The sequence below is a fragment of the Ammospiza caudacuta genome, chromosome 5 (assembly GCF_027887145.1).
Source record: "Ammospiza caudacuta isolate bAmmCau1 chromosome 5, bAmmCau1.pri, whole genome shotgun sequence".
Lineage (NCBI taxonomy): Eukaryota > Metazoa > Chordata > Aves > Passeriformes > Passerellidae > Ammospiza > Ammospiza caudacuta.
Genome location: NC_080597.1, coordinates 34,040,388 through 34,066,137, shown reverse-complemented (window position 1 = coordinate 34,066,137; position 25,750 = coordinate 34,040,388). Strand labels below are relative to the sequence as shown.

General features: G+C 38.4%; 1 protein-coding gene across 1 annotated transcript; it reads right to left on the bottom strand.

Annotated features, from left to right (window-relative positions):
• Positions 1 to 3,888: 3,888 nt before the first annotated feature.
• CEP83 (centrosomal protein 83) lies at positions 3,889 to 23,540 on the bottom strand. Its single transcript, XM_058805407.1, has 15 exons — positions 23,318 to 23,540; positions 22,809 to 22,959; positions 21,500 to 21,592; positions 21,094 to 21,225; positions 18,438 to 18,689; positions 17,050 to 17,181; positions 15,273 to 15,387; positions 13,686 to 13,830; positions 13,405 to 13,554; positions 12,679 to 12,754; positions 11,407 to 11,564; positions 8,475 to 8,604; positions 7,467 to 7,570; positions 6,631 to 6,811; positions 3,889 to 5,952 (listed from the first exon to the last, which is right to left on the bottom strand). The coding sequence occupies exons 1-15, from the start codon at positions 23,464 to 23,466 to the stop codon at positions 5,770 to 5,772; spliced, it is 2,151 nt and encodes a 716-aa protein (XP_058661390.1). The 5' UTR covers positions 23,467 to 23,540; the 3' UTR covers positions 3,889 to 5,769.
• Positions 23,541 to 25,750: the final 2,210 nt, after the last annotated feature.

Below are 25,750 nucleotides of genomic sequence, written 5' to 3'. Positions count from 1 at the left end.
TTGAGGCTTGGCCATTTTGGAAGGAAGGTGTCCATTACACTTGTATGGAAAGCAGGGGCATGGCTGTGCTGCTGGGATGGGGCTGGGGCAGTGGCTTCTGAGCAAAGCCACAGAGGAGCAGCCGTGGCTCTGGTTCTGCTACAGCACCAGCACAACCCTATCCTCTCCTACAGAGCTGAAAGGGTTTGTCAGCCTGGACTCTGCTTCAGCCACAGGAGGCACGTTCTGAGGCTGTCATGTGCCCTTAGATTTGAGGTAAGGCATTCATGACAAGGAGATACATTTCCATACATTTCTGGAGGGACCCACCACTGCAGGTGAGTGATGTAGCACAGTGGCCCACAGGAGAGGGCAGAGCTGTCACCTGCCTTGGCAGTGGGAAAGGTGCCATGGGCTGTGAATGGCACAGGTGGACCAGGTTTGGTACAGAAAGCCAGTGCCGGGGCTGTGAGCAGCCAGAGCTGGCTGCACAGAGGTCCCAGGCAGCAGAGGAGCCCCAGAGCTCAGGCATCGGTGCTAATGCCGCCTGCTCTGGTCACAAAGGCAGCTGGCCCCAGGCACAATCCCAGTGGCAGAAGCAAGGCAAGCTGTTAATGTGGAGAAAAGCAAACACAAAACAGGGTCCTGTTGGTCTGCCCCCTCCCTACCACGTGATTGCACAAGTTGTTCCTCTTGCATACCAGAGAGGGCAGCCGCCAACCAACCCATACTGTGATGGCTTTGTTGGTTTTTTTTTAATTCAAGTCTTATACTTGCTATTAAGTTTACACTTTATACTTGATGGAATGTATGGCTTTGTTCAGGACACTGCACTACAATGTTGCAGTACTTTCAGCAGTTCTCTGCCTGGCACAATGTATTTTGATAAGTTCAATTTTAATTGGAAAAAACCCCATACACCTCTAACCTATCTTGCCCTCTGTCCTAAAAGAGTGGACCATGGCTTGACTAGCGCTTAAGCTTGGAATACCTGCACGTAAGGGCTTGATTTTTATTGTTCTTAATCTAACCTTTTAAAGCAGCATCAAATAAATAGAAAAAGCACAGTAGTTGATACTGAAGGAGAGGCAGGAGTGGATTACACTTTCCAGTTAGTTCTCTTCTGCTTCAGGTGTTTGCTGGCAGTGCATTCAAATGAACTGTGAAAGTTTTGTTCAACAGTAACCTTCTGTACAGGCAGAAAAGACAAGTCCAACATTTCTGCTTGAAAAGCTGTAAAATATAATCTGTTTGCGTGGGTCTGATCCTGTGAACTTCACTATATGTGTTTATATTGATGAGGAAATGAAAATCAGTCCTATTCTGTATTTGTACTACTGCTTGTTTGCTACAATAGCTTTAATGATTTCTAGAGATTAAGTATGTGTTGAAGCAGGCCCTGTAGCTTTACCTACAGCCTGGAATAGGATTATTGCCTTTTATTCAAGCCTCCTAAACAGTGTCACTCTGTTAGTAAACCATTTTTAAGTCATACTGGGACTTTGTAACCCATCAAGTGGATCTCACTAAGTGATGTGAAGTATAATTAAGTGGTTGTGGCTCTTTTGGTAGGTTTGGGTCAGCACACAAAACATTGGTACACCTTCTGTATCTGCAATTTGCCATTACTGTCACACAGAGAAAAAGAACCACCTCTGACTATTATGGCAACACAACAGTTCTAATCACATCCTCAGAAATGAAAAGCAAACTTCTCCTCAACTTACTTTCCATGTTTACAGGCAAACTGCTATGGCAAACAGCGTGTTTCCAACACTAGCTTACAGAGCATTATTTTGCAGTCATCTAGTTTGAAGTCAAATCTTACTAATGTGTAAAGTAATTCCTGTTGTACAGAAGTTAATCTGTTGTTTAAAATGAATGGTTTAAAAAAGTGCAAAGACAAATACATGTTGGTGTTTGTATGGGTTTATCTAGAATAAAAGCATTTGGAGGTTAGTTTGATTGTGTATGTTAAAATGGTTACAAGAAAGCAAACACAGCTGGTAACAAGGCAAGGTCATGCAAGGAATGGAGTGTAAGAGAGTGGCATCAGATGAGAAGCAGTGCTGCAGCTCCAGCCCTGCAGGTCAGCACAGCACACTTCCATCAGCCTGAAATTGGGAAGAGGAACAGGAAGGTAGAATATAACTTCTGATGATGCTGGGGAGGGTAGGCACTGGCCTAAACTCCAGCAGCTGCAGAGTCTGAATGGAGGGGGATTCCCTGGGCCAGAGGATTCCCAGCTGCCTTCCCACCTGTGGGAAGCTGGAAATGGCCAGGGACAGGCTGACTGTGCAGTGCCTGCCACACCTCCACACAGCCTTCAGGATTTTCACTTCAACTGCACCACTCAACAGCTCTGAGGGTGATGATTCTTTTAAAAAACTAAACACATTAAAAAAGATGATAACCCAATAATCCTTCTTTCAGGAGAAGGTGCTTAAGGGACAGGAAATAAGCTTTCACACAAAAGGCCTGGGACCAACTGGGAAAGGTAGCCCACAAACCAAGTGCTGACCATCATTCCTCCTCCTGCCATTACCCTTTTTCTGCCCTCCAAGTCTTACCTGGTTTGTACAAACCTCCCCTGTCCCCTGACAGCAGAGAGCATCTTGCTGACACAGCCACGGCTGGGGACAGAAACACAAAGCTGATGACAGCGGTTCCGTGCTGGTAGATCCTGGTGACCATCCCGTTTGGCAAAGCTGGCTCTGGCACAGAGAGTTACTGTGTACAGGTTCATATGCAGGAGCAGCACAAATAGCTCCTGTTACTTCCAATAGCTACACTGTTTTCCTCAGAGAAGTTTAACAAATTCCCCAAGAATGCATAAACTCTGGTGTAGGAATGGTATTCCCTAATTTAGTTCTCCCACTGACACACTGGAAAGCACGCTCTGCTCTCCCACTGCCTCACCTCCCCTCCCCTCCCCTGAGGCAGGATGGAGAGTAGAACTGGATGCAGAAAAAGTAAAGATCATGAGATAAGAAGAACTTACTGGAAATAGCAATGAGATAAGAAAATGATCAGTAACAGGAACAATACTAATGGCAGAGGGTAGAAGGGAGGCAGATTTACACGTGGTTGCTCACTACATGGAGCCTGGCATGCTACATGAACCAAAAGGATCCCCTGACCCTGGTAAAAGAGGTCGTGTAGAATAACCCCAGCTCCCAGGCACAGCCCCCCTGGTACTGCAGAAGTTAACCCTGTCCTGGCTGGAACTAAGACAAATCCTTATACTTACACACTGTGGAAAGTGAAAAATGCAGCCTCTGGAGAGAAGAGTTGAGTCAATGCCGGTGTCATTCCTTTGCTATTCCTACAGTCTAACAGCAATACTCAATAACCTATTACAAGAGATTGCACAGTGTATTCTCACTGTGCAGTACTTTGAAAGCAACAACAACGACCACAAACCAAATACAAACAAACAAAACCTAGATAACAAAAATTCCTCCAGTTCCAGGAGAGTAATCATTATTGGATTATCAGGTAAAAAAAAATTAGATAAATAATTGATCCTTCACAAATTTCTGGACTGATAATGAACTGAAGAAAATATATTCAACCTAGAATCAATATTTTTGTTGTGGTTAACAAATTAGAGTAGGAATAAATACAGACTTACATTTACTTAATGCAAAGGCAATTTATTATACTAATCTCTGCTATATTATATTAAAAAATCCAATTATTGCCCATTCCCATTATAGAAATACAAGAGGCACATTGTCAAGGGTAACAAATAGAAGTTTTCAGAACTTTTAAAATTTCATTTTATCCTTTTTATCTGCATCAAAATACCAACCAAGATGTTGATTACAGCATTGTTAGTGATCAAAACTACAACCCAGAGTAGCATACATTAACTTTCACATTGAAAGAGTAAGAGGATATTATCAAGTGTTAAAGGCATTATAAAAAATTGTTTTAAATTTTTATATTAAATGTCAGTTTTATTTTAAACAATCCAAACCTTGTAAAACAATTTTCAAAGTTTCTTGTGCTAAGGTTATTTAATGTTTTGACTTTATGGAAAAAAACGGAAAAACAAACCTTATTGAGAAGGGATCTTGGCAATAGTTCACAGAATCACAGAATGGTTTGTGTTGGAAGGGACCAAAGATCATCTGGTCCCAATCCCTCTGCCACGGGCAGGCACACCTTCCACTATTACAGGTTGCTCAAAACCCCATCCAACCTGGCCTTGAACACTTCCAGTGATGGGACATCCACAGCTTCTCTGGACAACCTGTTCCAGTTCCTCACCACCTCCACAGTAAAGGATTTCTTCCTAATATTGAAACCTGCCCTTTTTCAGTTTAAAACTGTTGTCCTTTGTCCTCTGACACTCTCTGGACATAGAAAAATGTCCCCCTCAGTTTTATAGCCCCCTTTAGATACTGGAAGGATAATGTCTCCCCGAAGCCTCCCTTTCCCTGCTGGCCATGCTGCTTTTGCTGCAGCCCAGGATGTGGTTGGGCTTCTGGGTTGTGAATGCACACTGCTGGCTCATGACCAGCCTTTCATCCATGAGAACTCCACTGTCCTTCTCTGCAGGGCTGGTCTCAGTGACTTCTTTTCCCAGACTATAGTCACATTTGGGATTTTCCCTACCCGGATGCAGCACCTTGCACTTGGACTTGCTGAACTACATAATGTCCCCATGGGCCCACGTCTGGATGACAGCCCTTCCTTCTGTTGTGTTAGCAACCCTGCTGAGGCTGCACTTGACCTCACTGCCAGACATCAGTGAAGGTACTGAAGAGCATCAGTCCCAAGAGTGAGCTCTGAGAGACTTCACTCAGCACCATCCTCTACCTGGACATGGAGCCATGGACTACAACTCTGCCTGTGTCCATCAGCCAATTCCTTATCCACTGAATGACAATTCACCCATCAAATCCATGTCCTTTCTGTCTGGAGATCAGCCATGTCATGTGGGACTGTACCAAAGGCTTCACAGAAGTCTAAATGATGACATTTGTTGGTATTTCCCTGTCAACCATTGCTGTCACTCCATCATACAGGGCCATATTGCTCAGGCACAATTTGCCCATAGAAAAGGCATGATGGCTACCTTGGCTGCCTTCCTTGTCTTTCACTTGCCTCAGCACATCTAGAAGGATCTGCTCCATGATCATCACAGACACTGAGGTGAGGCACACCAGTCTGTAGTTTCATGGTTCATCCTTTCTTCCCTTTTTAAAAATGGGAGCATAGTTTCCCTTTTTCCAGTCACTGAGGGCATCACGTGATTGCCATGATGTCCAAACAAGCAACAACATCAGCCAGTTCCCTCGGGGCCCTGAGATGCACATCAGGTTCAACAGACTTGTGGCTATTCAGCTTCATCAAATCATCCCAAACCTGCTCTTAGCTTATAGTGGAAGGCACTTCACTTCCCCTACACATGCCCAGAGAAGCAGCACTTCAGAGAACTGGGAAGTCAAGTGGACCAGAAAAAGTCTGCAATTGAATCTCATTATTGAGCCTGTAACTGCTGCTATGCTAAATATCATTGCACTGGTAACACAAATTCAGGGTGTAGCCTCCTCATGAATGGCAACCCTGCATATTCTTTGTATGATTCCCAGTGAGAAAAGTCCTTAGACCTGCTGGTCCTTCAATACAGCAGTAAAACAAGTTGAGCCACAAATGGGTAACTATGCAGAATATATTTTATGCTATTCAGGCACACACAACCCTGTTTTTGGCAAAATATGAAAAGCATGTACAAAGGATAAGTTATTGAAAGCTAACAGTACAAAGAGTATGCAGATTTTATTTGGAGTCCTCACTTTGTGCTTCATTTTCCTCAGTGATCTTATTTCTTGCCAAGTCCCCACATCCCACCATTACCCGCTCTCTAGACGGTCCAAGATCTTCCAGCTGTTTTCTTTGTCTGGTTTCTAATTCTTCCAATCGCTTGCCAAGCAGGGCAAGCTCTCTTTGATGCTGCTCCTCCTTGAAATTTAAAGGAAAAAGAATGTGGCTCTATTACATTTTACACACAAGGGACCAAAATGAGCAATACATTCATTTTCTTTAAGGAAAATAAAAACTGTAAAGTCCAGAACATCCATATTTGTTAAATTTTACTCATCAATGTTTCACGGGTATTATTCTGATATTCTTGATGAACAGCATCAGGAAGAAATACATTTGCAGATGTTCCTCCTCTCAGATGAAGGAGCACATAAACCTGAGGTCTCAGTAACCATGAATCTGTAAAGTCAACCTGCTCAACCTCAGCCAGAGAGATTTTCACCCTCAGCTGCTCAACCTAAGACTTTTAACCACACAAGAAATCAAAAGCAGCAATACTGCTTTGCAATAATGAAACCATGGTGTGAGAGCAACAGTAGCATTCCTTGCTCAGAAGGAGCCATTTGAAGCCTCTGAGGGGAAGGACAAAGTATGGAGAATTGGCTTAAAACTTGTTACATTCCATAACGTTTTCCTTTGTCTTTCAAGTACTCCTTCCTATTGCGATGAAGGGAAGGAACATCTCCAGACAACTCAAAATTTCTTACTTCTGTTCAAAGATGAAATACGCCTTCCTTAAGACTAAGGTCAGTAAAAAAGAACTATTTCAGTAGCCTCTTTTGCTGTATTATTTTCACAGCTTGTGCTATATCCCACCTGAAGAAAGGAGAAGGACGCTGCAGGCCCAGGAGGCCCGGCAGACGATGGGGTTACACCGACTGGGTTGAGTGCCGGTATGTCAGGACTCAGAATTATACTCCGGAATTCATTGTGCCGACGCTGCAAGTCCTTCAGCCTCTTCTGGAGGCGAGCATATTCTTCAGAGGAAACATTCTGTCTAGGAAATAACAGATGGTTTATTGCTCAAGATCTTTGTTATCCCAACACAGCAGCACAGCTCTCCACGAGTGCTCTGCTGTTTAACACCTCCAGTTTCCACCTATCCTTACTCAGAAGAACTGGAAGGTAGATCTGTGTATGTTCTTTTGCCTACACATCTGTCTAAATGCCCCTCTACATATTTAGCTATCTGCTCTATTATAGATTAGAGTTTACATAAAATAAATTAAGCTTTTATTACCATTTACAGTAGTGAGTCAGTGAAGCTACATTAGTTATTAAAATCAAGCCCTCCATAGGGGCTCAATGAAGAGGGAAAAACCAGGACTTCACCTTTCAAAGAGGATGCCATGTCTGTTTCTCTTGCAATTCTGATGTCTTGTTCACTTCCTTCTTTTAAAGGGATTCCTGCAACTGCGCCTATCAGGTATTTTTTTCTCTTTTTCTTCTTGAAGAGACAGCCCTGCAACTGTCTCATAAGATCTCAGCTGCCCATCCTAAACAGAATCTATTCAAAGAATGCTGTAAAGGCCATTAGACTGGACTCTGGTTACTAACATAGGTACCATGTATCTTCAAAAATACTCCATATTTGTAAGTCATACCTTGAGCATATGTAATTATTCAAGCTAAGAAAAAGCAAAGTTAATTACCTATTTAACACTTGATTTTCCTTTTCTAGTTCTTCCATTTTGGCTTCCAAAAGTTCTATTTTCTCATGCATCCTCCTTTGTTTATTGTCATTGAGAGTTTTTCTCTGTAAAACAGATATTTCAAACAGCTAAGTAATACCTTAATAGATTAGATCCTGTAAAAATTAAATCTAAACTGTATGTGGTTTCAAGCTGTGACACTTTATAGGAGTTTCCTTCCTTAAGAAGAGATGCTGTATTGTTTGAAGGTGCTTAGATTGCCATGTTGGGAAGCAGAAGAGATGGAAAATGATCCATAGCTGGGAATGAAAGAGGCACAACTGCCAGTCAGTTGTTGGTCAGTGACCAGCTGTGCTAACAAACATTAGCAGTATCTGAGAATCACAATGGTCATCCTTTAAACGGACACATAGAAACAAGCATAAGTATAACCAAAAAAGTATGCTTCCTGTTTTTGTTTTTTGTTTTGGTTTTTGTTGGGTTTTTTGTTGTTTGGTTTTTATGGCTTTTTTTCTCATATTGATCTTAACTTTCCATAACCTTAAAAGACACTGGTAGGTTTCATAACCTACGTTGAATGTATAACACTGCTAATTAATCTTGAGGTTCTACCTGCTTTTCCTTTCAAATTATTTCTTAAAAAGTACGCTTAGGAGAAGAAATAAAATTTTAATATTCCATCAAGGAAAAGTAGAACATCATTTGTCTAGTATCTAGTATCATCATCCTCTCTCATCAAGGGGTTCACCTCTTAACAATCAATGCACATGTATGTGCAAAGAAAGGCTCACAAAATCTTTGATGGCATTATAACAAAGTTGTTGGCTGTAATATTATTTTTCAGGTCATTCAACCTATTTCTATGCTAATCTTGAAGAACCCAATATATTTAGTTATTATATACATCAGATTGCAAATAAACTCTTAACATTGAAACCATTCTAGTTGGCCAACATAAAGCTGAACTTTACACAGGGTGGATCATTCAAAACGGAAGAGACAACGTGCCTTCTTCTGAGCAACAGCAGCTCGACATAGCTTGTTCTTCATTTGCTTGTATTTCTCTTCATACTCTGTGACACGCTGTGTAAGCACATGCTTCTCCTGCAGCCATTCCATACGCTGGTATTCTGAAGTTCTTTGGAAAAATCAGGGCAAAAAAATCAAGAGGCTATACAAAGCAGCACATTCAGTTAATACCTTAAGGCTCTTAAAACAGATGCATCTTTTCACAACTCCTACTTTTATATACTTAAAGGATCTGATGTAAATTTTGTTATGTTAACAATCTAATTGTGACTACGACATTTGAACCTGTGCATTATCCTAGGATTTCTTTAACTATCAAATTTTGAAAACTGATTCCGAGAAGCTGATTGTTGGTGTCTTGTTGGATCAGCATGCTGCCAAACCCCCCAGAGAAAATTCCTCAATTCAGGTCAAACCATCATAGTAGAACACAAGAGCAGATGCCTATTCCAAACATCAGTTGTCAGAACTGTTGACAACTACCTTCTCTGTTTAGGAGAGCAGGGTGCTGCCCTATGGGGTCTACTAAATCTTCATAACAGACTTGCTTAGGACGTGTTCCCAACCAGAACAAACACCAGCTCAACAAGAAGCTCCCACTAATATGGTTTACTAGACAACATTCCAGCTGAACACACACCACCAAAGGCATATGTTATCTGTTTAGACTTTTGCATGGTTACAACACATAAAAATTAGGCTGTGTTCTCCAGCAGTATACAGGAAAGGAGCCATTTCTCCGTGCTGCCTTGTTTGTTTGGGCTGCCTGCATTGCGAGTCAAAGCAGGCAAGAATTAATGGAATATTTAATTACATTACTGCTAAAAATTAAAATCAAATGGTGAGATTCTATCTAGCAGATTTTAAGAAGACCAAGGCCTGGTATTAGTGCTTCCACTACTACTCCAGTCCCAGGCAGATGCATTTTCCCTGCAGGGACTCTGAATGCATCTCCATAAATTTCTCACCAAACCACCTCTCCCTTCTCCACAGTAGAAATATTGGGCATCATCCACTCTCACTTGGGAAACAGAGTCCTGGCCCCTGTGTCACCTGTCATGGCTCTTCTAGTTGATGCAGCATGGCTTGTACCTCACTCTGGACTGCATATAACTACTAGCACCCAGGAACCAAAGCATTCTGGATGAGCACTGCTTAGCAGTAAAAGGATTTCAGCTGAAGCAATGGTTTAAAATGCTTGAGTTAGGTGTGAGGGTTTCTAGAGGTGTTTTGTGTTTTCGTTTTTGTTGTTGTTTGGTTTAAATGCCACTAATATTGTTCCATTAGCACTAAAATGCTAAACAAGTCCCTGTTTGAGCTCATCTCTGATCTGTATCAGGCTCATAGTTTGCCTTCAGCTGTTTTTCTCCTTTCACATTTTCATTTCCAAGCTTAAGATTGACACAGCCAGATATGCAGCAGCTTTGCCTACTTATGCTCAATGCTCAACTGGCACTATTTATCTGGAACTTTTTATCTTGTTGTCTCATCTTTTGGTCCCTATTTCACTTCCTCTTGCTTTGGTGCAATTAACTCTTTGGTGTTCAAGCTCATAAGAATTTACTGAACTGAGGAAGGAGGTTCTATCACTCACAGATTCACAAAAACAATGGGAACATGACCCAAGGCTTCCACGGTAGCAATGGCACAGGCCTGCAGGAATTACATGCAGACTACAAAGCTGCTTCATTTCTGCAGTACCAACCTTAGTGCATCTCTCAGTACCTACATACTTGTACACAATGATCTCTGAGGACTGAAGTGCATCTCTCAGTACCTACATACTTGTATACAATGATCTCTGAGACTGACAAGTTCCTTCCACTGCCTTCCCAGGAAAAACTAATCCTGACTGTTTTGTGATCCATAAATATGTAAATGACAATGACAGCCTCATTCAAGTAACAGCAATGATCTCACTCAACATGTGAGTACACCTCCCTAAAGCAAACATCCAAATATTTAATGTGCTTTTGACATACTCTGCCATCCAAATGCAATAATATCTTCAAATGTTGAATTGAAAAGCACTACTTAAACTAATGACAACATAGCAATTGCAGCACCAATTAATAGGAAAAGAGATGTTAAAACAAAAGTTACATAATATCCTTTGGAAATGTTGCATTTAATCTGGGACACCGACTTTCTGAAGCACCCACCACACAATAATCCAGTACTAGTTTGACAAATACTGGGTTACTAAACTAGTAAATTCTGAAAAACCATTTCAGACTGACAAACTGATCTTTAAATTCCAGGAAGGTGTTCATTTCTGTATGGAATCTGAATAAAATTTGGCTTCCTTCATCATTTATTGTCATACTTTGTTGACATGTGGTCAAGCTTGTGCAAAAAAAGGAAAGTGATTATTTTTAATTTTGATGAGAGGAACTAGAAGATATTTTATAAGCTTTTACTTACTTCATATCAGCTAAAAGTAGCTAGTGGGAAAGGGAAAGAAGTATTCACACATATACTGACTGGGACTGTGTAACCTTATCATGCATAATACAATGCTTGAATGCTCTTTTCACACATACAGCTTAAACACTCTTAAAAGAACTCTCTGAAACTCTAGATCCATTTATACCTATAGAAGTTTGACGCCCTCTTCAGTCAAGTAGAATTTCAATTTATGCAAGAAGTGTATCTCAATAATCAATAATTAATTTTAACAGATACAAATGGAAACCAATGGAAACAAACTCCTCTGTTTTTAAAGCTGACATGAGGAAAGCTTTTATACATGCTATGCCCACAGAATGTACAGCCATTTTTTACAACTGTTCAATATTTCCTGATCATTTTAACCTTCTGACTTTATTCAGAATCTACAATCCACAGTTAAGTAATCCATATGAGAAGAACACAAGCAGCATGAAAAATAAAGCCAAAAGAAAAAAATTACTTCTCTGTTTCCAGTTGAGCTTTCTCTGCCTGAGCCCTTGCATGTTGACATTCTTGTTTCAATCTCTCTATTATTTCCTTCAACTTTTGATTAGATTCCAGCAAATCTTTTTCTGATTGAGAAAGTGAGGCAAGCTGGAGTCGGATATCATTTATTTGCTGCCAAAACAAAAAAGAATTTTTCTATTTCAGAAGATATGCAAATAACCAGCAACTGATTTGAGATACTGAGACAATGCAAAATGGAGACACCAACTAGCTTTAGCTTTTCATTAGCCTTTTTTACTCGTTTCTTTTCTCTTTACTCAACACTTTCTCCAGAAGCTTTACAGTAAATCACTACAAGATAAAGGGTTTCTGTTGTAGTTAAAATGAGAAAGATAGGCAGGATGCTTCTGCCACTGAAGTGTCCCCCAGAACTTCAGAAATCCAACACTTCAGCCCCAGGCCTGAACAGAACTCGAGGACCACGAAATATTTAGCAGCAGAGCTGTGGAGCTTTCCAGGCTCTTCTGTTCCATAACATACTGAGTGTTACAGCCAACAGGAGTGTACCAATCAGTTCACAAAACAAGGAAGCACTGAAAAGTCCAACCTCTGCAGCCAGCATACACAAATGATCATTTCCCTTTCCTTTTCCTCCCCTCACATGGACACTTAGATCCCCCAATTTCTGATTTCTGGAGGAAAAAATAAGTGTCTCAAACTTCTAGTGCACACAGCTTGCAGAGTACTTTGATGCACAGCTATTGTTATTACCTACTAAATAACATCACAGGCAAGCAGGAGTTAAAAAAAATAGGTTTGGTTTTCAACACTGCCATCAATTGACTATGCAATAGAAATATACATCTTTACACTAGTTGTTCATTTATGAAACATCTGTTAAACACTTGAAGAACCTTAGATGAGAGACGCAGTGTAAATGCAAAGCATTACCTAGAAACAATTTATAAGTCTCCATGGCAACTGAATCTCCAGTTAAATAGTGCATAACCATATTCAATATACCAGTCTATAAACATTCAGCTTTGAAATCCCTGTTACCCACAAAACACATGAAGCAAAAAACTGTAATCCATTTATAGAGGTCCAGGAAAGCACAACTGATTTCTGAACACTTCTCCTTTAAATATCTGAAGTACACATTTCATCCCTCCAGGGGAAAAAAAAAAAGCCTTAAAAATTCAATCTAATCTTCAAACGCAGGACATGGTAACTACAGGAAAGAATGTATTTCTTTATAAAACATTAAAATGCAATAAAACCTTACCTGTTTCAGATCAGCATTTTCACATTTCTTTTCTTCCAGCTCTTTTGTCTGCATAGCTTGCTGTTGAATTTTTAATCTAAAATTGTGTAAGACATCCTTATTTTTATCTAATCAAAATTCCAATGCTATAAATTAGGACAAATCAGCCTGACAAATAAATAGCATTATTTGAAAGGCTAATAAATATTTAACTAAAAAAGCACTGAAAATATATTTCTATTCATTCTTGGAATTCACATAGGAATAAGACTTTTGGAGTATGATTAATTTTATCATGCTAACCTTCAATTTTAGTAAGCTAAGTAAACTCCCAACCATAATAACCAACTCCGAGATATCATATTCGGTCTCAGATTGCCAATTTCTGCTATGGTGCCATTGTGGAATGAGAAATTATTTACTCTAACACTGGGGCTATGTCAGCAGCCAGCACTAAACTAGTTTTAACAAAGTTGTATTGCCAAATTATTACTTCAAAAGGGTCATTGAAAATAACACTTAAAGGTTTGGACGAAAAGGGTCACCATCTCAAACAGTTAATTTTTAATTCTGCACTCTTTTTTACGTAGTGCAAAAGATAATCCTGTTTAATCTACACCAGTGAACACTTCATTATGAAGACTTCTGTCTCTATGAATAGTAAGCTTTCATACTGTCTACTGTAAAGACATTAAGGAGGGAAAATGAGAAATCTGTGCTAAGATTAGATTAGAAAAGTCACACTACCGCAAACGCTGAAGTTCCTTTTTGCTAGATTCTTCTGCCATCTGCACAGCACGTAGTTTCTCTTCATACTGATCCTTTTCAGACTGCCTCCAAGAATCTTGTTCCAGTTTCATCTTTTCTAGATCAGCTAGTCTGTTTTCGAGTTCTAACCTAAAACATTATTCAACATACACACAAGAATCACTAGAAAATGTCAGAAGTGTTTAGTTCAGAGTGATATTTTTAAAAGAATCACAAAACCATCCTCTTTTAGAAACTGAGGAGGCAATCAGTAGACATACTTTTCATTCTGTAAGGCTGCAATATTGTCAAAAACTTCCTCTTTGGCAGCTTGCACTTTACGAATTAGCTCCCGATCCTTTTCCACTAAGAGCACTTTATGTCGCTCAACAGCTGCAGTAAGAATTTCCTTGTCAGACAGCAACCCTGCATTATACATTAAAAAAGTTAAACATGTCATTATTGGTAAGAACCTCCTAGGAACCTATATTCAAATGACTTTATAAATTCACAAAAGGGAACTAAAAATCTCAATTCAAATGACAGAATTAATGGGGGAAGGAGAAAAAAACAAAACACAAGAAAACAAGAAGAGACCTTTCTAAGTATAACAGTTATATTTCCAAAACTTTTGAAAAGTAACCATTACACTGGAATAACTGTCTATGAGAGTTTCTTACTTTAATAAATGATAGTAATTAAACAGTTAATATTATTACAGATTTAAACTCCACAGCAATTTATACAAAGCATTTGTGTCTGTTCCATAACAGCTATGCAAAGGTCAAGCAAGAAAATTTTCATTTTCGGAAAAAGCTTACAGTAAACAGAAACTGGTTGTCATTGAAACCAGTAACTGGGCAACAACAAATCTCAATTTTAATCCACCTATATTACCAAATGAGACATTTCTAGAACCATGACTTCATAGGCAGGGAAAAATTATACAAACTAAAATCTTGTAACTGACACCTGTATTCACTGACAAATAACCCAACATGCTCTAACAGTGACTCCTGGTTATTCAGCTAATTCAGCAATGCAAATGGAATTCCACAGTTGGTTCAGGTTAACTTAAATCTTGTCTGTATTCAGTTTCATATTTCACAGAGCCAACATTTCTAGTTTGCAATACACTGTAAGCATATTGTCAATACAGAAAACACCACTTTTTCATTGCTCTTAGCGAACTTACTATTAAAGCAAGTGAACAGAAACAACTATTTCAGGAAGACAAATGTACTGTTTTGGAGCTATGGCCAATCAATGAGGACAGTTCTCTTTAAAACGGTGTAATTGTGTAGTTGTGTGATTTAAACACAACTAGTACTAGAAAGCTTTGGCCTTTTCACTCTAGAAAGCTATTTCAAGTTGCCTAGATACTCAGCTGCATCAGGTAGCTTACAGCAATGCCTGTTCCCTTCAAAGAATGAGCTAGGTGTTGTATTTTGTTTCATGTGGCAGCCTTACGGAATTGGTATCAATTCCACAGACACAGAATCAAAAAACCCAACCACTGAAGCTCTGTGGCACGATACGGTTTCAAGCAGAGTATGAAAGACTTGAGAATTTACCAATAATAGAAAAAAATAACCATATGAAGTACATAATTTGAAACAGATTATGCTCAAATTGTGTCACAAATGCACTAATTTACATAAATGAAAAACTGCTCTCAATTGTTCTTTGCCTGGCAGAGCAAGTGAAATAACACAATTATTTCAAATACCAAATGAATTGTTAGATCTATCACCTAGACCAGAAGTAGAAGCTGAAGACTGCTGGGGAGCATTCAGACAAAAAAACAGTTGTATTATTCTAATTGAAGTAAATAGATGAAATAATTACAAAATAATTTCATACTTTACCATCCATTTCACTTTGAATCTTGTTTCTCTCTCTTTCTACTTCACTCTTTGTTCTTGCTGCCTCCAGTTTGACATTTGTTACCTCCAACTTATGTGAATGTTTAAGTTCTTTTACCTATGAGTTAGTAAAAACCAATGTCAAATTAACTATAATAAATTTATGTATATTTACTTTACTTCTGACTAAAGATACCTCAGAATCAAGCTAAAATAAAATTAAATTGAATCTCCACAAGTAAATCAAAACAGTGATATCCAAAGCCAGAATATCAACTACTTCCCCAAGTAATTTCAATTTGGTAACTACTTATAGTCTCCCTGGCCTCCTGGAGTGCTACTCAATTTCTCAAAATCCAGGTCTGCATAGTCTTGAAGTGCATTTTAAATCAAATACTGCTCTACAGACATATCAAATGGCCTCATAAAAGTAGGAGCCTTAAGAACATCAAATCAATGAAAATTACTGCTTGCATGGAAACTTTCTATAGTTTAGGCATTTGAACGCAGTAATTACATGGTCAATGCGAATTAAATATCTGGAGAAAAGCACTTATAATGAAAAATCCATTCACAATGACAAATGTAATTACAACCTGCTTGCATATACAAGTGGCAAAAGGTTAAGAATGACACAGTAGCTTATTAAGTAACTACATGGAAGATTTAGTTGCTTATATATCAAGTTGATAACATTCAGGGCAACTTGAAAAGATTTAAGGTGGCTTTTTTAAGGCAGAAGATCCAGAGGACAAACATGCACCTGTGCTCAGGAATAGGTTTGAGTGGGAGCAGAAGCAGGTGGAGGTTACTATAATAAAGCTTTTATTTTCCTCCCTTTGAGAAACATGACTGTAATATTTTATTTTCTCCTGCTTCTGGAGGGGAGCAGAAAAGACCAGTTGATACAAAAATAAAGACTGTAACAATATTCTATATATTCTGGGAAATGACTGAAAAATCTTTACCAGAAGTTTTCCCTTCCTATTGAGCATTCATGGGGGCCAAGTAGGGTATATTACATAAAGAGGCTTTAAATAGCAGTATAGCTACACCTTATTCCTGTGGTAAATTAAAACTTATTTTAATGAATCACCAAAATTAAATACTTAGCACTCAAATATGCACTGTAAAAAGATCTCAAAGAAAAAAAAGGAAAAGCATACAATCATAAAACGAAACCTCTAAGACCTGGTGCCAACACAACAAAGTCACTCAAGTATGTTTTAAGACAATGGTCAACTTAAAATGCTGTGATGTAATTCTGTACTGAAATGTTTCTGTACAAGCTATGCTGGCATTAACCAAAGAAAAAAGCTATGCTAACGTGATTACTCTGCTTCTAATCTAACCTAAATCTCCACAAGTAATTCCAATGCAGCTTGCTTCCTGTAGCTAACACAGCCCATTCAGAGGATAGTTTTTAAGACCTCCAGAAAAAGAAAAAAAAAAGATAGAAAGATCAGTTTTAGGCTGACTGCTTTCATGAACATTGAAAACATGAATATAAAGATACCACTTCACAAGTCTTGTTCTGTTCAGGAAAAAGATCTAGAAGAAGGAATAGTAACAACATAACCTCAATCTTTAGAGAGACTTCCAGGTATGACATATCTCCTGTAAAGTCATATATTCTTTGTCTTTCAACTGGAATTGAGGGAAAAATTCCATATCTATTTTAAGTCACAGCAGATGACATTGTAACTTTTAGTCTAAAATATAAGCAGAAAAACATAAAAGAATGTGAAAAATATATTTTAGACACCATAAAAGTACTTACTTGAGCAGCTAAGGAATTGACTTCTCGTTCAGCTTTGTGGAGTTTGCTAGTTAAGAGAATGTTTTGCTCATGACTCATCTGCAGCTCTTTCTCAATGCGATCAACCTGCAGTTCAGCAGACTTCTTTTCTGCCTTGAATGAAGGAAGTATTTTTAGGATTTTTGGAGCTGGGTTGCTTCTTGTTACTCATTTGAAACCTTTAGCTGATCTGGGCTTTCAGATATTACTGTCTCATTATAATATATAGTATTACATATAAATATTCAACTTTGTTCTATCATATATTCCAATACAACAAGGGTCTTGAATTTTACTGGAAAGGCACAACTATTTTTACTAACACCTCCAACACAGAATCACTGCCATCTTCAATCCTCCTTGATAAGGAGTGATGTAATCTGACTTACTTAGGAGGCAGCAGGTGTGCTCACCACTAAATTACTGGGCTATAAACAGTATAACTACAATTAGTGTTCACAAAGTGTAATATGCTGGCCTATGCAGTTATACTGATGGAAAAATTAACATCCTGGAGAGGAAATAAAATGCAATTTCTGCATTATAGACTCTGATCTTTACAAGACAAGACCCTGATCTTTAGTGAACATCAAAAAGATAATCTAATACATGATTTCACCTTGCTTTTTCTAAACACTTCTGTTTTAAGCAGGGCTCTCTTTAAAGCTGTCTAAGAAGATTACAGCACTTTTTAAGTTGAGATCAGAGCATTTTATAACTGAAGTATACAGCACTGATAATAGTAACAAAAAAAAAAAAAAAAAAAGAACCATCTATCTGCATGCTGCAACTGTGCAAAAAATCTAGATGAAGAGGCTCACTGCCTAGAGCGGTAGCAAGGACTGACAGAAGATGTGGAGGAATACAGTAGAATCTTGGGAAAAGTGCAACAGTCCAGAAATACTAAGGAGAGCAACAGCTGAGTACTAAACAACTGCAGTAATGTGGTGGAGCAAGAAGAGGCATAGGACAATGACAGATGATGAAGGGGCTAAAGAGGGGTGCATCATGTGACATTCTTGAAAAGAATAAAGAATTTTCTGCAGCAGATTATTAACATATTGGTTTCTAAGTCCAGCAAGTGGCAAGGGTTGACATGACCCTCTTACTGACTGCAAATATGGATATGACTCGCTTGTTTTGAAAGGATAATCATTCAGCATAGTCTCTCAGTTGAGAGACTTTCCAAAGTTGAACTGGCAGTGCATGACTCCCAGTCAACTACAATTTGACTTTAAATCTGAAATGTAGAAATTCAAATTGTGGAGTCAATGGCAAAATTATCAGTGATTTCTGTGACAGTTCTGTCAGGCCAAGTGCTATTCTTACTGCACTCTACAGGGAGGCAAAATAAGAACAGAAAATCTTACCTCTAGAGATCGAATCACAGTCTGCATGTCAGCTAACTGTCGTGCTTGTACTCTTTGAACATTTTCTGCTTGCACAACACTGTTGTGTCTTTCTGCTCTTAGTTCTTCGACTTCTGCTTCTAAGGCTTTTAATTTCTGGCACAGTTGTGCCTTTTCTCTGGAAAGTGCCTCCACACGTTTACTGTCCCTTGTGGGATCAATGCTAAGCAGCTGATTATGGAGTTCTTCCTTATCTTTATCCAGTCTTGCAATCTGATAGTTGTTAATCAGAAAAATAAAAGTTCTTACATTGGTTAGGTGTCAGGCAGCAATATTTACAGTAGTTAACAATTCAGAAAAGAGTAGCCGTGGACATTAAACATTCATTTGCTTAGAGTAGGAAATTCAAAGCAAGACCACCTGAATGCCTGTTATTAGCGTGGTCTTTTTGTGAACACTACAGAGTGCAACACTGGTTGATGTCCTCATTAGCAAGCTGGATGATGGCATGGAATCACTTTCAGCAAGCTTGAGTTTGACACCAAACTGGGTGTCAAAACTGGGGGGAAATGGTCAATCTGTTGGAAGGCAAAACTGCTATCCAGAAGAATCTGGACAAGCTGAAGGAATGGACAGAACTGGATCCTCTTCAATAAGAGGAGCAAGACACACATCTGAGATGGAGTAATCCAATGCAACAGTACAGGCCCATAGCAAGGGGAGGCAGCATCTCCATGGAAAAGGATCCGGGGGTCCTAGTGGACAACAAGCTAAAGGTCAGTCAGCAGAGCACCCAATCCAACCCTGGCAGATTGGCAGAGGGATAACTAGCAGATCCAGGGAAGCGATCCTTTGTCCCCTTTCCAGGACTGGTAAAGCTATACTTGGAGCTTGTGTCAAGTCCAGATGGCCACTAAGGTGTTCAGAGGGTTGGGGAATATGACATATAAGGACAAGCTGAGGGAACTAAGCCACAGCTCAGAGAAGATGCACAGTGATGGAAGGAGAGGCAACAGGCACAATTCGGAACAAGTGAAGTTCCAACTACGTATTGTGAAAAAAGTTTACCATGAAGATGGTTAAATACTGAAAGAGTCTGCCCAGAAAAATAATGGAATCCCCATCCTTGCAGATGTTCAAGACTTGGCTGGACATGGACCTGAGCAATCTGATCTCATTACACTTCAATATTTTAAACAAGATTTTGGAGTATAAAGAGTCTCTTCCAACTTCTTATGATTCCTCTATTTTATAATTACAACAGAACTCAAATCTGCTAATAACTCCAGACAGCCAACATGACTGGGCCCTGACAGACTAGAAACCAAAAAACAAACAAACAAACAAAAACCCAAACCAAAACCCAATAACAACAACAACAAAAACCCCAACTCTCTCTCACAAAGTACTACAAAAGGTACAAGCCAATCTGGAGACTGTAATTAACAAACATAAATTCATAGATTGTTACACTTCAAAATAAGTTACATGGACTGAATATAATAGCAACACCAGAAGAGTAAGAAAGAAAGGTATGTAAGAATTCTCTCCATATTTGGAGATTAGTCCAAACTCTGATCTGCAGCAGTCCTTTTAAAAGTTTCACCAGTGTTCTCTATGAACAAACCTGATTTCTGCAGCAAAAGCCCTCCAAATGCCTTTTATGAGGAGATTCAATTGCATTATATGCCCAAGCCATCATTTAAGAATCAGGATGTTTTTATAGCCTCCTTGTGCAAAATGACATGGAATGTTAAAAAATCTTTGAGAGAAACCAGATCACACTGTGCCCTGGGCTCAAGGTAGTTGCATTCTGTGTAAGTGTGCTAATTAGCTGCAGGACTAGCAAAAACTCAACAAGCCCATGAGAGAGGCAGGCTGTAAAGCAGCATGTGGGTTTAGCTCCAGGAAGGACAACTGTTCTGTTTTTAATGCACTACATTTGCAAACTTGGATTGATTTTGCAAGTGATGATTGCTTTGATTTTTGTCTGATGTTTGGAGTAATACATTCAAATCTGGCATCCTAGAATATATGCTTGCAGACAAATACTTAAATGGATATGCAAATGACATCTGCAACTCATTTACAATGATGTATCTATTTAAAACATAAATAAGCTGACAATTTATTTAGCTACATACACTTTTGAAAGTCCAAAGAAATAAAAAAATGGTTTCTTCAGGAGCTAATACAAATGAAATAAAGTTATCAAAGTTTTCAGTATCCTTTTGATTATCACTATCTTGATCCAAACTAACATCATGGTAAGTACATTGCAAAACATACCCTTATCTGCTATTAACAATATATCTTCCTTGATAAGTTGCCACATGAGTAATTTAAAGCCTAAACTTCCATTGGTCAGTCAGATAATTAATTTCAAATTAGCATCATGTCACAAATCACAAATGTGATTAAAAACAGCTTTAAGCAAACGTCATTTACCAGAAAGCAAGTTATTCTTACTTTTAATAGCACAAATATTGCAACCCATCACTGAACAAATCTATAGAGGCAGCCTTAGGCTAAGTCACAGAAGTGCTTTGAGAATGAAGAGAATAGAAACAAACATGAAATGCAGTCAAACTGACAACCCTTCAAGCACCAATAGTTCCACGATGTTCAAGCAGCTTTGTCAGAGATACTTTCTATGCTACTAAAATATTCTACATACCTCAGTCTCATATTTTATTTTCTTCTCTTCTAAAATATGTGCATGTTCTTCCTTTTGATGCTCAAATTCTGATTTCAGAAAGGTATGGTCGTAACGAAGTTTGTTATATAGTGTTCTGTATTTTTCTACTTCCTAAATTAGAAAAAAAAAATTAAAGTTTTCAAATTTATTTCCTTTAAATGTCCATGCAATGTTTCTATTGCTTCACAAGTTGTCTTTGATTAACTGAATGCTGCCTCCTCCCTCTTCCATGATTTCAACCTTCCCTGCCTGGGACAGCAGTACCAGAGAAATGATGCCATACTTTGCTCCCCCTTTCAGTTTTAATTTCCTAAGGTTTTAGGAACAACTATAAAGCAGCAATCACTACTCTAAATGAAATAAAATTTCAATACTTATGACTTACATTTTCTAGCTTCTGATAACGCTCTCTCATAGGAGACTCCAATTCCTCATACATTTTTGCTTTTAACCGTTCTAATTTTTGAGGAGTTAGCACCTTAAAACAGAAAAGTATCACAAATAATTAGTCATATTCATTCATATTATTTACACTGTGATCGGTCACATAGCCAGGAATAAGGTATTTCAAATATGTTTTTAGGAATTTTACTTAATTTTCTAGGCTTTTCTAAAGAAATTTTAATAGTAGTTACAAAAGCAAAAAAGTATTAGTGAACTAAAAATATTCTGGGAAGATAACAAGCATTTGGAATGTCAGCATTTATCAATAGAAGCAACACAAATTTCAGGCTGAATTGCCAAGAGATTTATCTCCTTTGTGGGGGATGAGGGAAGGAAAAGCAGTCTCACATGAAAGATAAAGAATTAATATCTAACTGAAACAGTAAGTGAACCAACCCAAAAAGATCAAAACAAGCAACACCAAACAATTATTTGCAAAACACATTAGATGTGTGTTCTCCAACAGGTACATGGATACTGGTTTAAATGGAAAAAACCATCAGGAAAGACTCCTGGCCTTAAGCTCGATTCTGTAAGGTATTTTGTTAAAATTTCTTGATAGGGTTCACACAACAAACTATCTACCAAGAAATAGTTTAAAACAAAAAGTTTCATCCACAACTGTGACATAGTCTTATTTATTCTAATTTTCTTTCACTTATCTGTACCCTGGAGTCCCTGGAAACTAGTCCTAGATATGGTACTGAGGCACATCTCCTCCATTCAGAGTCTGGGATCCTTTGGTTAGATATTATATTTTTTTCCTAAGAATATGTCCTGCATTACTTTAAGGAAACAAGCAGTTGCATAGAGTGTCACCCAAGTTATCTTCAATGTTGAGGAGTTTTTTTGCTTGATTTTGGTTTGGGATTTTTTTAAGAAAAGAAAGAAGAAAGCTGTCATCACAAAGAAAAATATCTATCTTTCTAGTCACTTGTCCTAACAGATTTAGGCACCTAAGTTACCCCCCAAGACAGATGATTCTACCCTTAACAGCAGAGCAAGCATGGATAGAGACTGAGAGCCTTACACAGCACCTAACAACAGGATTTGGATGATTCAGTTAAACAAGGAAACACTATTTTCAACCCATAGTCACTCCAGAGAAGAGCCATTACTTGGACTGGGAGAATTTCAAGTCATCTGAAATATATCCAAGCTGGGTATGCATGCTGCATGAACAGAAAAATATGCATGGTCCTACTACATGATAAAAATACATCCCAAGTCCTTCCAGTAAATTATCTCACCTGCTGCTTCACTTGTTCCAGCTCCTGTGTTTTAGCCAGCAACTGCTCTTGAAAGTCAGCAAGAAGCTGCTGAAATTTGTCATGTACAGTCTCTTTTTCAACTAGCAACCTTTTCAGTTCATCTTGTGATTTGGTATAATCCTCTTGCAATCTGAAAGATAAAATTTACTTTATATTCACCTTTTAAAATTAGACCTTAAAGCTCAAAAGACTCACACACAGGAGCAAACATATGGACACCAAATAAGAACTAAGCTATTAATATCATCTTTCTGTAATGAAAAGTTATCCCACAGTTATAAGCATAAAAAGTGCTGCAGAAACATCACCTGCAACGTCTTAAGGTACTTCGAATTGCTTATTTTCCTATATGAACAAAAATCTCTTAAAATCTCTCCTTACACACAGGAATAGCTAACACACATCTCACACATACAAATAAATCCCTTCCAACATTTAGCTTCCCCTTTTAACAACTCAAATAGAGAAACTTGCTTAAATTGATGTACCTTAGATGTTCTGCCCTTAGAGTTTGGTAATTTGCTTTGTGGTGCTCACTTCGCATTTTTTCATCCATCAAAAGTTTTAGTATTTCCTGTGAATTAGCTGCTTCACCACTTTCACCCACAAGGGGAAGGAGGTTGCCCAAAGCATCCATCTTATGAGGACTGCTCACGATGAGTATGGAGGAGACAATTAATGTATAACTGATCTACAAGACCATCCACTGGTTACACTGGCATCTCAGAAGATCAAGACACCTGAACAAATACAAGGACATGTGATTAGCATTCAAGTACATTCACAGTTCAAAGGTTTCACACACTGCTTTTGCTTTAAGTACAGAAGAATCCTGGTTCTGCTTTAACACAGATTAGAAACCTTTACTGGAAGTGCAACTCTTCTCAGGGCAGGTTGCATGGGCAGAGAAGTAATAGTGCTTCCAGTGGCACAGAATACACTTAAACATGAAGGTCATTGGAGTCAATACAAAATAGGAACAAGCACTACTATCTGAAACATTACAAGACATGTTATTTTTACTTATGCTATACATTGAGACTCCAACCATGATGCCCTATTTATGCCTTTTTAATCAGAGTTCAAGCAGAGGTCACAGATAGCAGACACACAGCTTTTCTTACTACTTATTAAAAAGTCTGTCACACTGTCCTAACATGCTGTATTAATCAACACACCAATACTTCAGCTGGAAGAAAAGCAGATAATTCTCTACTGAATTCCTACCAAGCCCTCTCTGGCGAAGAACTATGGTATCAGGGACAGCCTGGAAGACACCTGCCCACAGTTCAGTTCTGAAATATGTCACTTCCTTATTTTCAAAGCTTATTTTGTGGTTGCTAGTGACCTTTCCAGAAAGACTTTTGCAAAATGGGAAAATATCAGAATGGTGTGAAGAAAGCTGCAAATCAAGAGTTCCTGAGAAATAAGGAAGTATTCTAATATGCCTCATTAGTGCTTTTTGATATTTGAAGAAATAGGTATAAATCTGATCATTACTGACACTTCCACAGGATCTGGGGGAGGGAGGACTGTAGCTGAATTTTAGGGAAGTTACAAAGACTTGAAAACAACTACTCTGCCATTTTAGCTTTTTGCATAGCTGGACTGATGCCTAAGAAGTCCATGTCTGCAGTGTGCAAAGTGTATGTTTGTATAAAGTAAAACTCAAACAGAAACAATGATAAATCCCTACCATCACTACAAATACCTTGCCTTCTTTACATACACAGTTGCATGTATATTTTCTACCACAGCATTCTTTCATGAATGTATCTTAAACACTTCAATTTGATTTTATAAACCCCTGAACTATAAGTGAGATGAAAATCTGTCTTCAATACAGGACAAAACCCCATTCCACTAAGACATGACAATGTCAAGAAAGTGTAAATGTAAGACATTTTTCCTTCCTCCATTGCTAAAATGAGAAAAGGTTAGAGAAAAATCCACCACTTATAAAATCAGTCTAGGTAAAGCAACAACAGAAAGTTTGTATTCCGCTTTACCCAAATTTGCTGAGAGAACGAAGAGGAAGAAATCAGAGTAAGGAACATTCTCCTCTGTGGCTGTCCTAAATGCACAACCAATTTCAAACATCAATGACACACGTTTTGAAGACCCTCCTAATCAATATAATCTCTTTTTCATCCCTGAATTTTGTTGGCTGTTGAGAAAAGGACAACAGCAATTTTCAAACTCAATATAAAGACATTTTCAATTGTTAAACCAACAGCTGGACGAGGAGAACAGGTCAGTAATGCTAAAGACAATAAATCACGTGAGAGGAGAGAAAGCTCTGGCACACAGAAAATTCAATGTCCCCAAGAATTTCTAAGCATATCAACAGGGTTAACATGATCACTATTAAAAGCAAGCAAAAACCCCACACAAACAATAAGAACAAACCAAAACGACAAAAAAACCCCAACAATCAGGCAACAGCACTTTGCTTTCATATGTTGTAGATACTAAATGTAACTATCAAACTGTAAGCCAAAGCTCAGAATTAGGAACACAGCATTTAAAGTCAGATCTGAATCCTGCTGCTTACTCAAGTAAGAAGTATTTTTGAAGTGGCATAATGGAGATAAAGTCAAAGACACCAAGGAAACGCTACGTTTTCTCAGACAATGTCAGCCAAAAGCTAAACTGGAAGACAGCCTTTCCTTCTCTATTCCAAGCTGCTGCAGGTGAGAAGTATATTCTCTCCTCACAGCTTTCGTTACTATCAAAAAGTGCACAAATTACAACGCAAGACACACACCTGGCCATGTATTCATATGCATGAAGATTTCATTAAAAAGATAAAAGGAGAAAAGAGAGGGAGATAATTGCAGCTGACAAAACAATGCTCCAGACTGCGAAAACCTGTTGTATTTAAGGAAACAAAACTCTTTTGGCTTGCAGGGACATCTAGC

Coding starts and splice junctions, on each gene's coding strand:
- CEP83 (XM_058805407.1), bottom strand. CDS start 23,466: ATGGATGCTTTGGGCAACCTCCTTCCCCTTGTGGGTGAAAGTGGTGAA. Junction 22,960..23,317: donor CTAAGGGCAGAACATCTAAG/GTACATCAATTT, acceptor TTTATCTTTCAG/ATTGCAAGAGGATTATACCA. Junction 17,182..18,437: donor CTGTGATTCGATCTCTAGAG/GTAAGATTTTCT, acceptor CCTTCATTCAAG/GCAGAAAAGAAGTCTGCTGA.